The sequence below is a fragment of the Apis dorsata genome, unplaced genomic scaffold, assembly GCF_000469605.1.
Source record: "Apis dorsata unplaced genomic scaffold, Apis dorsata 1.3 scaffold_935, whole genome shotgun sequence".
Taxonomy (NCBI): Eukaryota; Metazoa; Arthropoda; class Insecta; order Hymenoptera; family Apidae; genus Apis; species Apis dorsata.
The window spans coordinates 636,483-652,957 of NW_006264045.1; the positions used below are offsets into that span (position 1 = coordinate 636,483).

Sequence of the window (16,475 nt, forward strand, 5' to 3'; positions counted from 1 at the left end):
AAAATGATTGATAAAAAATCTATTTTGTAATTGTTTTTTTTATTTTAAAAAATTCAAGAAATATTTTAATAGAATTTGAACTTTATACCGAGAATTTAATATCTGAATCATCAAAAAATTTATTATTTTTTCGATGTTTAAAAAAAATAACATTAACTAAATTTAATTATTATAGTATACTAACAATATTATTTTGTTTTATTCAAATTTTTTATTTTTTTATAATAGTGATATAATATTTATTACTTCATATGAAATATACATAAATATTGTATTACATTAAAATATAAAAAATATATAACATTATATTATATTTATTAACTTGTATAAATGATATAATTTTCATTAATAATTATTTTCACTATCTGTCATTATTTACTTTTGTCTTCAAATATATTTTAGATATTTTATTTCTAGAATATATATTTTAAGTATTATACATATTTATACATATAATATTTTAAATATTTCATTTCTATTCTTAAAAAATATCTTAAATATCTGAAACATTTATATATTTTGATAAAATATATAAAAATTTTATATTAATGGAAATAGATATTATTATAGTAAGACAAATCACAAGTGTCGTTGAGGGAGATTTGTTTTATTATCTTTTAGTGTGATAGAAAGATACATTTTACTAATTAAACTATCTTTCCAGAAAATATGTAGATATTATAGAATTTTTGCAAAATCAATATGCAGGTTCCACTTCTATTAGCGCTTTAAATAGAATAGTCTTGTTATCAATAAAATTAAAAGATGAACGTCAAACTATTAATTCTGAGATGAAAAAAGCGAAAGAATGTTATGAGAATGTGAAACAGCAACAGGAAATGCTAACCAATCGTTTGAAAATCGTTGAAAATTTAAAAGATATACTAGAACAACAGATTGGAAGTAATAGTGTGCAAGATATAATTCAGCAATTTTCAGAATATTCACAATATACTTTAAACGTATGTAATATTTTATCAAATTCTTAGTAAAATTTTTCTTATATAGACTAATATACTATTAAAAAAACATATCCAAATATTTAATTGCATGTAAATATAAAGTATATAGAAAATATACTATTATGTTATATAAGGTATATAAACTATAAAAAATTTGCATATATATTTATCTATTTGCTTTTATAAAATAATTGAAATAATTTTAAATTTTATATTTTTATTTATCATAATTTATATTATGTTTTTTAAGATAAGATTTTTTAAGATTTTTTTTCTTTCATAAATTAATATCTTTTATTTAAAAAAAGAATTAATTTATGAAAAAGAAAATATTTTTAAATTTATTTTAATATTGTATTATATTATTATTTGAACTATTATATTCTGTACATTTTTTTTATAAATTATACAATTTAAAAAATACAATTTATTAATTTTTTTTTTTTTATAAGAAATCTGTTTATTATATATTTGATATCAAACAATTTATATAAAATGTATATATAAATTATACATGTAAAATGTGCAAAACATGAAAAATAGTTGAAATCTAATATGAAAAATATATTTATATTATAAAAATCCACAATTTATTCATTAATAACTATATATTTTATTTTTTTTTATCTACTTGTATTTTATTAATAAAAAATAAAATTATAGAAATATTAAAATTATTATTATTATTTGTTTTATTATATATATAATAATTATTATTTTTTGTTTTATTTATTAAGCTTATTTTTCAAAAATATTTTTAAAATATATAAAATCTTTTGACTCCAAATTAATAATTAACAATTAAATAGGATTATAAGTATAAACGAAAAATAATGCAACTGGAATATGAACTACAAATTGTCAACAACAAATATATGGAATACGAATCAATTATAAATCAAATGGAGCACGATATGGTACAAATTCAAAAAATATGGAATAAGGGACAGAATCAACAATCCAAAATAGACACACATAATATTGCAACCAGTCCTATTTTACAAGAAAATAAACATGCATCAGTTCAAACAATCGTAGATTTAAGTCCAAAGGAAATACAAACGGATCCATATACTTGTTGCTTGAACAAGAAAGAAACAAATGAAGTTGAAATTCAAACAATTTGTTTCGAAGAAAATGATTCAGAAAATCTAAAATTTAAAGAAAAAACGAAAGAATCGACAAAAAGAAATACGCAAATGGAAATGGATGTAAATGAGAAAGAAAAATCAATTTATTCCAAAGAAAATATAGAATGCAAAGAAAAAGCAGAAAAAGAGAAAGAAGTGATGAAAGAAAATAATGATCAAGAAATTTCATTACTTCGTGAACAATTGAATGAAGCTTTGAAACTTGTTTCAGAACGATCGTCTACATTAATTAAATGTGAATTACAGATAATAGAATGTCAGGCGAAAATAGATTCGTTGAATAAGATTATAAAAAGCAAAGATCTAGAATTAATGCAGAAGAAAAAATTATTGGAAGAATACAAGCTTTCATCTGAATTGGAAGTCACTGATTCACAATGCAATGAATATCTTGCATTAAAGTCGACAATAAATAGCTTACAGAAATTGCTCAGTCAAAAGGAAGAAACTATAGCTAGATATCAAAATTTATTGAAAGAAGATAGAGATGAACATAGCAAAGCTGCGGCTCGTTTGCAGGAAGAAATTAAAAATTTACATATTCGTATTTTATCGATGGAAAGCGAAACTCAAAGAAGTCAAGAGAAACATGATAGTAGTAAAAATAACACGAAAGAAAAACCTGAAAAATTAATTAATAAAACCTTAGAAATTACATCGAAAACTGAAGATATAAAAAATATCGCAATGAGAGTGGAAGAGATTGCTAGATTACAAGAAAAAGTTTCGACTTTGGAAGCAGATCTGAATATTACTAAAGAATTGAGTGATCGTTGGCATCGGTTGGCGGAGGAAAGACTCAAACACATGGATCGTATGAGAGAACGGTAAATTATTGTGAATGATAAAATATTCAATATATTAAACTATTGTTTTTTGTTAGATTGGAGGAACAACATAAAAGTGAATTAGACATTTATCTTGGGGAATTAGCGAAATGGCAATCAGAGGCAGACATGTTGCGCAAACAGTTGTCTGAAAATCGTATGATGGTTACAAAAGGAAATATTACTTTGTTGAAGGAGATGCAGGAGAAGGATGATAAAATTCATCAGCTTAGTTATGCATATCAAGAATTACAAGTATTAGATTTTTAAAATATTTAGAAATTTATCAGATATTAAATATGTATCTTTTAAATATAAATATATATATATTTTCTTTTTTTTTTTTGAATGAAGAATGAAGTTCAGTTAATGGAATCTGCGACTCAAGCACGACAAGCAATAACTCATGGAGAATCAGCATTGAAAATACATGAAATTACGCCAACTTTGAGTACTCACGATGACACGCAGCAACAAGATACTGTGTGTCGTACAGATACTGTGAAAAAACAACTGCAATCATTAATAGAAAAAGAGAAAATGTATAAAAATGAAATATCCGACTTGAAACAACAACTTAGCCGCAGGTATTTTTGTAATGGACGAAAAATAAAATAGTAAAAATTATAATATAATGAATTCCTTATGATAGATAGATATCTTGAGATTTGTTAAATAAAATTTAATACATATACAATATACATTTTTATAGAATTTTTATAGTTAATGATAAAAAAAATTAATAAATATTTTGAATTATAATAATCTAATAATTAATAATAATTATAATAATTAAGAATAATAGAATTTTTTATGCAATTTTTTTATTTTAATTTTAATATAATCCTTTCTTTTGATTTCTACAACCTAATCACAAGAAACACGATATCTTTTTATCTTTATTTTTATTATTATTTTTATTTCTTTAATTACTTTTTTATCTTTATTACAGATATATGGCCGTAAGAATTCAAGAAAAAAAAACTTCTCAGCGTGAAAATCAACTTGAACGTAAAGTAAAATCTCTGGAGGAAGAGCTTTATAAAGCTCGAGCACAATTAGATAAAGAGTATCTAGCTCAAGGAGCAAAGAAAGCCAAAGTATGTAATATTTTACTTATTACTCTTAAATTTTCATGCAATAATTTTAAAATCTATTATATAGACAGCAGAAGAACTTTTATTATGGGAAAAACAAAAGAAGTGGCAACAAACTGCCGAAAAATTGAAAGAGAAATTGAAAGAAAAAACAGATGAGTACGCAAAATTATTTTCGAATTATGAAAAACTTCGATCAGTGGTTTCTTGTATGGAAAGAGAAAAATGGTATTTAAAAAGCAAATTAAAAACAGAAAATAATATTATAGCTGAAAATATATCAGCTCGATCCACAATTGTTCATCAAAATATAATGCAGGAGCTTCAAAAAGAGTGTCAAACTTTGCGAGATCATATTAGAGAATTATCCAATCGATTGGAGAATGAGAATAGTGAGAAACTTTTGCTTCAAATCGAAGAGCAAAAGAGACACATCGCTGCTTTAGAAATCGTTTCTCAGGTCTGTCTGTTTATTGCTGTTTGGTTTATTTTTTAATTATTTCTCATATTTGTCAATATTTTGTAGGGTAACAGTAATGTTATTAGTCAATTGGAGAAACTCGAAATGACTAAAGATATTTTGGAGAAAATGAATTTAAAGCTGGAAGCTGAGAACTTCGAGCTTCGTATTGAATTGGAAAAGGCAAATGCGGATACGCCTAGATTAAGGGAAAAAGTTGAACATTTGGAAAAGTAGATTTCTTAAATTAAGTTTTTTACTATAAATTTTTTGAAAATTAACAAAATATAATTCAATGAATTGAATTTTAATTAATAATATTTTATTTTTTAAATTTTGTCATGCATATTTATTATTTATTTATTTTGAAATAAAATAAATAATTTTTTGATAGATTAATCAACAAATCTTTAGATAAATTAACAATAATAATAAAATCAATATTTTATTTAATAATTTATTGTTTATACAGATACATAGAGTTGTTAAAAGTAGAAAAATCATCTGATTCGACTCCAAGATCGTCGGACAAAGATTTGCGAGATCATGGTTCGAAAAAATCTATTTTGGAGATGGAAAAAACGATTTTTACTTTGAAAAGAATTATCGAGAAATTGCAGATAGAAAATAGACGTCTCAAACTTGGATCAAAAAAAAATCATACATATCAGGCAAGAATATAATTAATTTTTAATTCTTTAGAGCGATATTTTTTCATTTCTATTAATAATTATACGCGTATACATATCATACGTAGGATAAATTATTAAATAATCAAAGTGAAAATATATTACGAAAGAATTATGAAGAAGCACAGAAACGAATCGTGGCATTAGAAACTGATTTGCAATTAGCTGAGCAAAGAGTGGCTGCCTTAGAAAAAGTACAGAAGGAGGAAGATAACGGAGAGATAAAAATTTTAAAGGAACAATTGTGTCACAAATCTGAACTTTTAGACAAAGTAAAATATTTATTATCAAGAGTTGCCGTGAATGAGAAAACTCTTCGACAACGAGTAAATATACATTTTTATATGTATAAAAAAGAAAAATAAAAATACTTCGAGTTAAAAAAAAAAAATACAAAAGGATAATATACGAAATATATAATACAAAATAATACAAAAATACATAATTTCAGGTACAGCAACTAGAATCAAAGCAAATATTGTCTACGATACCAGAGTGTCATGTAATATCTCCTACTCCAGAATAAAAAATCAGTGAGTAGAAAGTTTATAATACATTCTATCTATTCAAGATTTATATAGATATCAATAAAATATATAATATGTAGTATTTAGTATTTTCTTTTCTTTTGTGTATTATATATTTTTTTTATTTGTGATAAATCAAGAAAATTCAGAATCTTTTTTCCTTTTTTGATATTAATTATGATATTAATTATTAAAGAGATATTTTGTTGACTTTTTTTTAATATCGATATATATTCATTTTCCACTTTGATATTTGTTAATATTTATAATACTAATAATACTAATAATATTACTACTATATATGAATAATACTTTAAATATAGACTTAAATATACTCATAATATATATTTAAATATAAACTTAAATATACTCATAGATAACAAATGAAATTAAATAGCTTTAATTTGTTATAATCACATATTATATATCTTCCTGAGTCAAAATTAAAAATTACAAAAGAAAAAAAAAACGAAAAGAAGAATTCTTTCGATATACTTGTTATTTAATAGAGAGATATATTATGTTTGTATATTCTATTTGCAAATTCAGACGCATTACTTTTGGTATGTATTATACTTAGCGTGAATAATTATTAAATAGCGAGGAACATTAAGTCGATTTTAATTTTCTAATATTCGCTATCAAGCGCTTGGAGGAATGGTTGGATCGAATCCTCATCCTCGCAGTCAGGAATGAGTTTTCCTTTGTTCTTGAAACAAGAATCGGCACACTTTTGTCCAAGGAAGTATGGGCCGAACATTTTCTTACATTGAGCGCAATTTCGGATACAGACTCCTTAGGAAATAATTCAATAATTAATTTAAATAAGTAATTAAATAATTTAAATCAAAATTCAATATTTATTTTGAATCGTTATCAAGAATCGTTATTAATCGTAAAATATTATTTTACATATATTTTGCAATTTTTATTTTGCAATTAAACTTACCTATGGCTCGTTCAAAAGGAACGCTTCCTGCAACGAACATGAATACCATTAAATAGGCTAAAAAGAGCACCAGCAAAATACGGATTGAAGTGTTCATGACTGTAACAAACGTGAAATTGAAAAACGTGAAATTGATTAATTCATCCTAAATAACAATTTTATGCCTAACAAATTTCATTCGAATATAGGATATATCATATATTATTAATTATTTTATAATACGATTGCAAAAAACGAAGAAACCAATAGAATTCACGATAATAACGAGATATAAGATTAAATATTGTGTGCATCAACTTTTATTCTATCTATAATATAAATGAAAGAAATAAATAAAAAAATGAAGAAAAAAAATAATTAGTTATATTTAATACAACGCGAATTCTAATGAAGATAAATATAACAGGGTATAGATTATAAATTGCAAAGCCTACTCTAGCCTCTGACAGGATACTTTGTTCAAAGCCAAGTGTTGATATTTCATTCACTTTTTTCGATTAATTACCGATCTTGGACAAGTGTTCGATAAGGAGGAGGAGGAGGATAATAATAAGAAAAAGAAGGGGAATGACACTCATGAACTTTCAGGGATAAATGCTCGAAGTTGTTGAACTAAGAGACGGTCGAATGTTACAAGTTTGAACAAACAAAAACTAGGTATCGTATCGAGGTACGGTTGTTAATCGGAAAGGAACAAGATATTCATATCTTTTTTAATAAATCCGAATTATTCTTTCTGTTCAACGAATGGCGATACTTATCGTCCGCGAGCGATTATATCGCGTCTCTCCGATGTAAATTGTTTAAGCATATCCGCTGTTGGTGGTCATCTCTTTTTTTTTTTTCCTTTTCTTTTTCTTCCTTTTTCCTTTTTTCTTTCTCTTTCTCGTTTCCCTCTTTTATCTCTCTTTCTCTCTTTCCTTCATTTATATCGTCATTTATAACCAGAATCTCCCGGATCGTACTTCCGCGTTCTCCTTAACGGTCATATTGTGAACACATAAACATAAATATGGATGGAAGGTGTCTCTTATCTCTCTGTCTTACAGCCGTATCTCCTTTTCCCCCGTCTCTCTCTCTGCAGGAAGCAGATTGAAGATTCAAGACCAAGGATCGATCGATCGATGTTAACGCACGATCGATCGTGGAAACAGCGATAATCGTGCGGATCAATGGACCAGGATATGTGCACTTCGAGTTCGTTGAGCATGGACAATATATATAACTTGGGATAGAGCATGAATCGGATCGATAGATCGGTTAGGTAAAGGATAGGGCCACGTGACTGGTATGAAATGCGTTTTCTCTCTGTCAGTATCAGAATGGTATCTTTATTTACCTGATTATTGGCGCTTGGAACAAGCCGAGGCTGCTGGAATTGATAAAACCAGACGAATGACACTGAGCACTGTACGATGACGGCCTTATATATCCGTTGAGGCCAGATTCATCCCTCGAACGAGGGAAACCCCGCTGCCTATCTTACCTTAATTCGATTTCTTCGATTTCCCGCATTCCTCGGAATCGTGCAACTCTCCGCGACACCGGATTCGCAGAGAAATTTCGATCAATCGTTAACCAGATTGCTTAAAGAAGATCTAACAGTATCCGGATGTCTTTGAAACGAGACGTCAACTATTATAAATATATCCATCTATCATGGGTTTTCTACTTCCAGGTATATAAAACAGGATTTGATCAAAATCAATTTTATCCTTATTTATTCCTCATTTTATTCTCGGAATATTTAACAGGTGTGACATAATAACATTGTTTGAAAAAGATCGATATGATTCGATTCAAAGATTAGCTCTCATGATTAACGTAATGCAACATTTTCATCCGTGTTTACAATACCACGATACGCGCGATCATCTCGTTGAGATTTCAATCGATATGCCGCTATTTCCTTCTTTCTTGCGCTTCCATGTCGACTCTCGGAGATTTATATTCTAAGGACCAGAAATTTTTGTATTCGAGCATCGGCTCGTTTCCGGTTTCGATCCTTTTATCAATGTCCTTATTGAGCCGCGAGACTTGACTTTTCTTTCTCAAGATTGCCGATAATGCTTCATACATGTCTTCTTTACGGAACTTGTCCTTTCTCTTGCTATCTTTTTCGATATCCTCTTGCAAGTTTCTAATTACATCTTCCGTGAAATATCGGGAGAGGAATTTTTCTTCATTTTCGAATCCAGGCAAAGGATTATTTTTCTTGTCCTTTTTGAAGATAAATCTTAAAAAGTCTTCGTCGCTGTTCTCTTCGTTAGAATCTTCACGATTTTTTATTTTCTTCTTTATTTTCCTATCTTTTCTATTTTGTTTATCCTTTATTTTATCCACTTTTGCAAAGATGGAATCGGCGAAGTCGCTAGATCGATGAGATTTTGACAGATCATCGAAAGTATCTTGTACCTCAGCAGAATTCCTTTGGCCGTTCGCTTGTTCCCTGAACGCATTATCACTTTCGGATTCGTTAAAGTCGGCTGAAACTTGTTTCCCGTTCTGTCCGTACTTGGTCCGTGTCTCCTTTTCGAGCAGCTTCAACTTTTTCATTATCGGATCGTCCTTAAGAAATTCGTCTAGATCGAATGGCTTCCTGTATTCGTTTATGTCGAAAATTATGGGACCCGATTGACTTCCTGTGTCCTCCTGCGTTTCCCTCGGATCTTCCCGAGGCTCGTGATTTTCTTGGGAATTTTCTTCTGATTCTTTATCGATGTTGGAATTATTTAAATTATCCTTGTTATTTCGTAGTTCATTTATATTTTTTAATAGTCTCTCTTCTTTATTTTCTTCGAATTTATCACTTTTTAAACGTTCAAAAGAGTCTTTGAAATCATTCGATCTTTCTGGTTTATCTGCCATATCTGGTTTATTTTCATTATTATTATCCATTTTTTTTATATTCCTATACATTTTAAAATTTGTGAAATTTGAATCATTTTTTTTAATTAAATTTTGCCTTGAACCTTTTAACAACTTTTTTACGTTTTCTTCAGAGTTATCATGATTCGTTGATATTTCTGGATCAATAAAATCAGTTTTCCCTTCTTTCATCTGACGATCTTTCTCATCCAAACTTTCTTCCCTAATATCAGAGTAATCCGGTACCTCAACATATGGAATTTTGTTTGGATCATACTCTAAAATATCCGAGGATGTCGTGTTATTAACATCTTTCTGATGATCCTGTATATTGATATAATTTTTACGATTTTGTTGTTTAATCAAGCTCTGCGATATATTCATATCTTTAATTGTTTCATTTAACATATTTTTGTTAATTTTTATATCATTAGATTTTTGTATCTTTATGAAATGTTTTTTATCATTTTCCGTATTATTATCCATATGATTTTTTAAATTCTTTTGCATCTCAAAATATTCATTATTATTAGAAGACAGTGGTACGTAACTATGCTTGTTTAATTCCTTTAACAAAGGTTTGATTGTAGTTTTTGATTGCAATGAATCAAACATGTCCAGGATGCGTTTATTCACCGTACTTTCGAAATTTATAATTATACCTTCGTCCTGAAACGCGTGATTCTTTTGCTTTTGTTGCTCCTCGTAACTCAGGTTCGGATGACGATAGAGCCTCTTCGATAAGGGAATTTGTTTTTTGAAGCCTACGTAATTAGGTTTTTTGTCCAAGGAACGCTTCGAACGTACCGTAATTTTTTTTCGGTAATTGTTTAATGCATTCACGATTTTTATCTTCTTATTTTTACTATTGTTTTTACCAGATTTTACGTTTTGTAAAAATGTATTTTCAAGAACAAAATTTGAATTCTGATTTGTATAATTTGAAAAATTAGTAGAATTATTATTTATATTTTTATCAATGACGATATCATTTTTGTCTATTTTGCAATTAATCGTTGATTGTTTTTCATATTTTTTATTAATCTTCTTCGACGGTTTTTTCATCACAGTCTTTGCAGTTAAAAGCGATTCGATTCGTCTCGTAACAATTTTAGCCTGAAAATTTTGAATTTTCGTTACATTAACGCTATTTGTTCCTTTAGGATAAAATAATGCAAAACAGATCTAATATTAGATAATTATCTCAAATATATATTCGTATAATATATATATATATTAAATAAATATCTCAAGTACATATATATCTATTACTTTCACCCAACATTGTGCGCCTTCGATACACAAGAAACATAGATGCTGCTTTTAACTACCTTGTAAATCATTCTCTCCCGACGTCAGTAGTAAATTTCACGTGTTCGCTACAATGAAATATTTACTATGCCATTGCATAGAACATCGCCGAATTTGAAATGGATAATATCGTTTTTTTCTTTATTTTAAATTTAAAGAAAAAGGGAAAGAATTAAGAGAGAAAGAGAGAGAGAGAGAGAGATAAGAGAGAGGATAATTCACAAAATTGATGAAATTTCCATAAATGGCACTCTCGTTAATGCGATTTTATTTATGATACTTATGTACAAAATATAATTACAAAATAAAAAGTGTACAATGATTCAGATGATATTATTTTTTATTTTTATCTATAATAATCGCGAAAAGGTTTTTTTTTAATTTTTAATCTTGTTTTCTGAGTCATTGTGCACGCATATATATTAGGATGGAACAAGATACAATGCCAAAATTTATTCGTGTTATTCTAATAGTGAAGAAAAGTTATCCTGTTTAATGATATTTAAACTATTAAATTTCATTGATTTTATAAATGTTTTTTTAAATAATTTATTTTTTATTTTTAAATATTGTTTCTTAGTATATAAAAATTTATCGAATAGAAAAGATTATTTATTCATTTATATATTAAAATTTATTTTATATATTAAAACCCATAAACTTATAATATAAAATTAATCCTTATGTTCGGATATCCATTAATGTTCGGGTATCCATTTTATTTAATTAAAAAAATTAAAAAATTTTTAAATTCAACTCGATTATTATTTTTGAATATATTTTCTATCAATTTATATTTTAAGACAAAATTTTTATTATCAGTTTTTTCATCAGAAATTATCAGAAATTATTAAAATAAAAAATTAAATAATGTCAAAAATTTTGGCTTATTAACATTAATTTCTTTAAAAAGAATTAAGAAAGTAAAAAGTAAAAAAAAACAGAAAAATAAAATTTGAAAGCTATTGTGATATTTCAAAAATTCATTTCACAGAAATTAATTTTTACACAGAAAATTTAAATTTAAAAAATTAGACTTTTCTTCTCTACTAGAGAATAGTCATATTTTAATATTTTCATTTCATTTTAGTGCATATATTATACATTGTATCTAATAATACAATAATGTTTGAAGCAATAAAAATAAATACCATTTCACCGTATGCCAGACTCATATTCTATAACATTAGGCCTTTGCTGTTATTCATATGTTTATTAAAATAAGAAAAAAAGATGTAAAATTATATAGAGAAAATGAGGAAGAAGTTATATGTCTATAATAATAAAAAAAGAGTGTTTAATAAATTATATATATATATACTCGAAAAAATTACACGAATATATAATAGATGTAATATTATACAAATTAGTATTTCGATACTTCAAGTTGTTTTTCTGAGATGACAATTGAATTCCTAAAAAGGTAATTGTTTATAGATATTCCATTGACTTATATTATTTAGTATTAATAATGCAAACAATGTTTTTAACATAAATTAAAATTTCAATTAAATCTATGTTCGCAATTTTGACAATGTAAATAGTGTAGCTTATTATATGTTTGTTATGATATTTATTGTTAGTATTATTCGTTTGGTAGAAGATATGAAATACTAATTTAAATAAAAATTTACTAATAGTTTTATAAAAAAAAATTGATAAAATTAATTAATAATTTTCATAAAAAAATTTGTATAAAATTTGTATATATAAAATAATAATTTTACATTAAAAATTTAAATTTAAATAAAATTCAAAATAAATAAGTAATTTTAAAAAAATCGATTAAAATAAATTGATAATTCTATAAAAAATTCAAATAAATAATAGTTTTAAAAAAAAAATTTGAATAATATTATTAATAGTTTTTTTTTTAAATAGTTAGTTTTTTTAAAAAAATTTTATATATTTTATATATTTATATAATAGGCATAAAATTCAATTTTACGAAACCTTTACTAAACAAAGATTTAATGTAATATCATAGATAAGCTTTTTTAGTATATATTAGCAATAAATATCATTAATTTTTTCGATATATTTATTAAACATAAGATATAAATGGGCAGTGTCTTAAAATATTAAAAAGTGCATGATAGTGCGAGGATGAACAAAACAATTTATTTTTCTTCTCTTTGTATAATTTTTGACATTAATGACATGATAATGGATACGCATTCTAATTTAATGAACATTATAAAAAAATTATTATATAAAAAGAATTAATATATATCTTATGAAAATTACGAAATTCAATTATAAATGTGATTCTTTTTACGAACGAATATAAAACTATCATTGTTTCAAAAATTCTGTTCTTTCATACGATTCATCCTCGTGTATCGATGCTCTTTATAATCATAGTCGGTGCGCGATTACTTTCTGAATCCCAGATATGAAGCAATGCCATTAATGCTCTCAAAGAAGAGTCGTAAAACCTGCTCTCTGTTGTATTGGTTCCGCGCCTTTTCCGGTCTCGTTGGTTGTCTTGGTACATCAAGCAAATGCTCTTCCACCAATCGCTATAGTATAATAGATTTACATTTGTACGTGCTTGTGCATCCTTTGTAAAATATTGGTAGGGAATGTATCGAAATCTTCTTCAAAATTTGATTTTTTCTTTCGTCTCGTTTTCATTTTATATTAAAATATGAAATAGGATAATATATTTTTGTTTTGCAACAATACTGTCTTTTGCACCTTTTTATTTTATTTAGGGAAAAATAATATTAAGCCAATCCCATAAATAAGTAATTTTTATGTATTAAATTTGATACATTTATTATGCTAGAAATTTTATAAAAAACTAATAAAAGATTTTATAAGAAAATAATTGTAAAATGAAAATAGAAGAAGGAAAAACAGCATTATAGAATTTTATTATTATGGAATGACTTAATATTTATTGCGATACATGAAAAGACTAGATAATGAACCCATGTTGTTACCCATCTTGGTGCGATTTTATGGAGGGAATGAATTTTTGCTACATGCTATTATGTACATCGTGTAGTATTATGTATGAAGAATACATTAAAAATTCGATAAAAAAAATAGATAAATAAAAAAAAGAAAAATTTTGGTAAAATTAAAGAACATACTAAAAACAAATAGTAAGTAAATCAAAAGCTGTAATTTTCTATGCATAGAATATATAAAAATAATTAGACATTTAATTTTATATAAACTCAAATTGAATTATTTTTCATAATTTACATCATTGATGAAAAAAAATTGATACGAATGTATATAAATTATGTATATATATATATATATAATATATATATAAATTATGTATATGTATATGTATACAAATTATGTATATATGTATATATAGAAATAAAAATTAACAGATATAATATAATATACATATTTGAGCTATGTTAATCGATTAAACTTTTGGCGAATTGTCTTGAAATAGTTATATTGAATCAAATAATTTATAATATTAATATTAATTTATAATATATAATATTATTAAACAAATCGAAATACTAATCGTGATTCCAGCAATCATAGAATATATAAGAAGATATAAAAGAAATATTTTTGAATATTATAAATTTTTTTAAAAGAATAAAATTTTGCAAAATATATATAAATAAAATTTTTAAAAATGATTATCTATTACGAATAAAATTGGAGTATTCGACAGGTATTCATACTTGATTACTCTCTACATCTTTGTTACTTCAAAGAGAAGTTAATTTAAAAGAATTCATTTCACAATTTGTTAATCCATATAAATCGTGCATTCATTCGCAATTGATATAATATATTGTAATAAAATATAACACAGGCATAGCTAAATGCACTATTGTATTCATACTAAATAATTCATAAGCGATTATTAAAAGCATTCATAGAAATTGTTACAAATCGTATTAAACGATTATATTTACAACTTCGATGATTTAATTGAGAATTTTGCAATAAAAAGAGGTAGATGTTTTTTGACATATTTATTTAATATACTTAAAAAAATAATTATTGTGACGTGAACTAAGTATAAATTTGCTCATCAACATGCTCAGATTTTGAATTATTTTGCGCTACACAAGAATCCAGAAAATCTAGTTCTATTTTTTTTGCATCTAACAGAAAACGATAATTCTAATTCATAAAGCAACATCAATTTAATAAATTGTTTTATTACTTATTACTAATAAAAAGTAATTATATTTTTGAAATTTTTATACAAATCGGAGTCATCTTTAAATTTGAAAAATTGATTAAAAATTAAAAAAACTTATCAATTCAATAATTATTTAATAATACTATCAATTCAATAGTATCAAACAAATTATGTGGAAATATATCTTTTTTTTAATTAGTTTCTTTTTTTTAAATATTTTTTTAAATGTAAGTCAAAGCAATTATTTTATGACAAGATATATGTATATCTTTTTCTAATTTTTCTAAAATTATTATAAACAAATCTATTGTCTTGCAAGATTCTCAATTTTTCTTTCATTTATTAATTACGATAATTAATGGTAATAATGCACAAAGTATCATGATTGTGCGTGCATTACGCCATTCTTATTTAAAGATATGTTACAAAAATCCTGATTAAATCGTAATATGAAAGCAATTAGATTATGGCGTTTATATTTGTAAACATGTGAATTTCTTAAAATTAATCTTTATACATTTAAAATGTATAAAATTATAAAAAAAATGTATAAAAAAAGACACATAAAAGAGAGACTACGTCGACATCATAATTTATAGTTTCGAATATAAATTATAATTCTAGTTTGATAAAATAAATTAATCTCTAGGAATATTCATTTAATTAAAGTCGCTAGAATGTTGTCTACTCGGATGTCTATAATTGCATCTGTGTTGCATTTGTCTGCATCTATGTCCCTAAAGCTGATTCGAAATGGAACATGCAGGTTTATCTATAATTTCCTACGCTACAATACCGTAATGTGTCTCAGGGTAAAAGGAGTGCCTAAGAGTCGTGCTTCTTGGCTCGTAACTGTTGTTCACTACATTGGTGGTTTTCTGGTCTAGGCGATAGATTCGCTAAATTTTATGTCTAAAAAACAGCTTTTTTATTTTCCATATGCCTGATACGTCTCCGCTATATTACTCACGTATTGAGCATGATTCGCGGTTGGGAATTCTGCCCACTTGGTTAGATCCATACTAGGCAGGACGCCGCTTCGACAGGGTACTCGTGGGTTTCTGCAAGGTGAACGATGAATTTAATTATTTTACGTTTCTTTAAAAGTTATTTAAAGAATCATTTATATCATTTTTTTTGTGAGAGAAATTTTAGTAATTCATTGATTTTTACGTAGATTCATAAATTTAGAAATAAGATCAAAAAAATAGAAACTAATTTCAAATATTCTGTCTTCTTCTCTCTATATTAATATACATATATATATATTAAAATATATTTTCAGTATATATATTTAGAAATTAAATCATTTTCATTATATTTTCATTTTTCTTGTCTTTGTTAAACAAAATAATTTAAAAAATTTAAATTTTAGATTCTTACGAAATATATAGTTTTTTATTTTTATTTCAAAAATTAAAGAGCTCATAGAATTAAAAAATTTCAATATATCATAGAAAATAAAAAATTATTAAATAAGATATTTTAATTAAAATTAT

General features: G+C 25.3%; 4 protein-coding genes across 9 annotated transcripts in view; 1 reads left to right on the forward strand and 3 right to left on the reverse strand.

Moving 5' to 3' along the window:
- The window catches only part of LOC102680589 (centrosomal protein of 290 kDa-like), a 23,950-nt gene that overhangs the window by 5,652 nt on the left and 1,823 nt on the right, over positions 1 to 16,475 (forward strand). The window contains exons 14-24 of one of the 3 annotated variants that reach the window (XM_031514229.1): positions 665 to 962; positions 1,772 to 2,940; positions 2,997 to 3,195; positions 3,295 to 3,527; positions 3,893 to 4,040; positions 4,105 to 4,497; positions 4,564 to 4,730; positions 4,970 to 5,168; positions 5,255 to 5,512; positions 5,638 to 5,714; positions 15,041 to 15,048. In XM_031514229.1, coding sequence (XP_031370089.1) covers positions 665 to 962; positions 1,772 to 2,940; positions 2,997 to 3,195; positions 3,295 to 3,527; positions 3,893 to 4,040; positions 4,105 to 4,497; positions 4,564 to 4,730; positions 4,970 to 5,168; positions 5,255 to 5,512; positions 5,638 to 5,712 — 3,139 coding nt within the window. In that variant the 3' untranslated portion in view covers positions 5,713 to 5,714; positions 15,041 to 15,048. Of the gene's footprint in view, positions 1 to 664; positions 963 to 1,771; positions 2,941 to 2,996; positions 3,196 to 3,294; positions 3,528 to 3,892; positions 4,041 to 4,104; positions 4,498 to 4,563; positions 4,731 to 4,969; positions 5,169 to 5,254; positions 5,513 to 5,637; positions 5,720 to 7,055; positions 7,100 to 15,040; positions 15,049 to 16,475 lie in introns of those variants that run through there. The other 2 variants (XM_031514231.1, XM_031514230.1) reach the window with 2 other exon arrangements.
- On the reverse strand, positions 6,150 to 8,223 carry LOC102679926 (eclosion hormone). Of its 2 annotated transcripts, XM_006623747.2 has the most exons (3): positions 8,002 to 8,223; positions 6,663 to 6,761; positions 6,150 to 6,508 (listed from the first exon to the last, which is right to left on the reverse strand). In XM_006623747.2, exons 2-3 carry the CDS (start codon positions 6,757 to 6,759, stop codon positions 6,342 to 6,344), a joined length of 264 nt encoding a protein of 87 aa, XP_006623810.1. In that variant the 5' UTR covers positions 6,760 to 6,761; positions 8,002 to 8,223; the 3' UTR covers positions 6,150 to 6,341. The 2 variants fall into 2 exon arrangements, with proteins under 2 accessions (XP_006623810.1, XP_031370093.1); XM_031514233.1 differs by lacking the exon at positions 8,002 to 8,223 and having other exon boundaries at positions 6,165 to 6,508; positions 6,663 to 6,828.
- On the reverse strand, positions 8,486 to 9,938 carry LOC116186570 (MATH and LRR domain-containing protein PFE0570w-like). Its single transcript, XM_031514239.1, has one exon. It carries the CDS (start codon positions 9,936 to 9,938, stop codon positions 8,565 to 8,567), a length of 1,374 nt encoding a protein of 457 aa, XP_031370099.1. The 3' UTR covers positions 8,486 to 8,564.
- LOC102679559 (chorion peroxidase) overlaps positions 13,135 to 16,475 on the reverse strand; it is a 55,556-nt gene continuing 52,215 nt past the window's right edge. For 2 of the 3 annotated variants that reach the window (XM_006623744.2, XM_031514232.1), the window contains 2 exons: positions 15,947 to 16,037; positions 13,135 to 13,363 (listed from right to left, as the gene is read on the reverse strand). In XM_006623744.2, the coding sequence (XP_006623807.1) occupies positions 13,217 to 13,363; positions 15,947 to 16,037 (238 nt within the window). In that variant the 3' untranslated portion in view covers positions 13,135 to 13,216. Of the gene's footprint in view, positions 13,364 to 15,245; positions 15,889 to 15,946; positions 16,038 to 16,475 lie in introns of those variants that run through there. The other variant, XM_006623746.2, reaches the window with a different exon arrangement.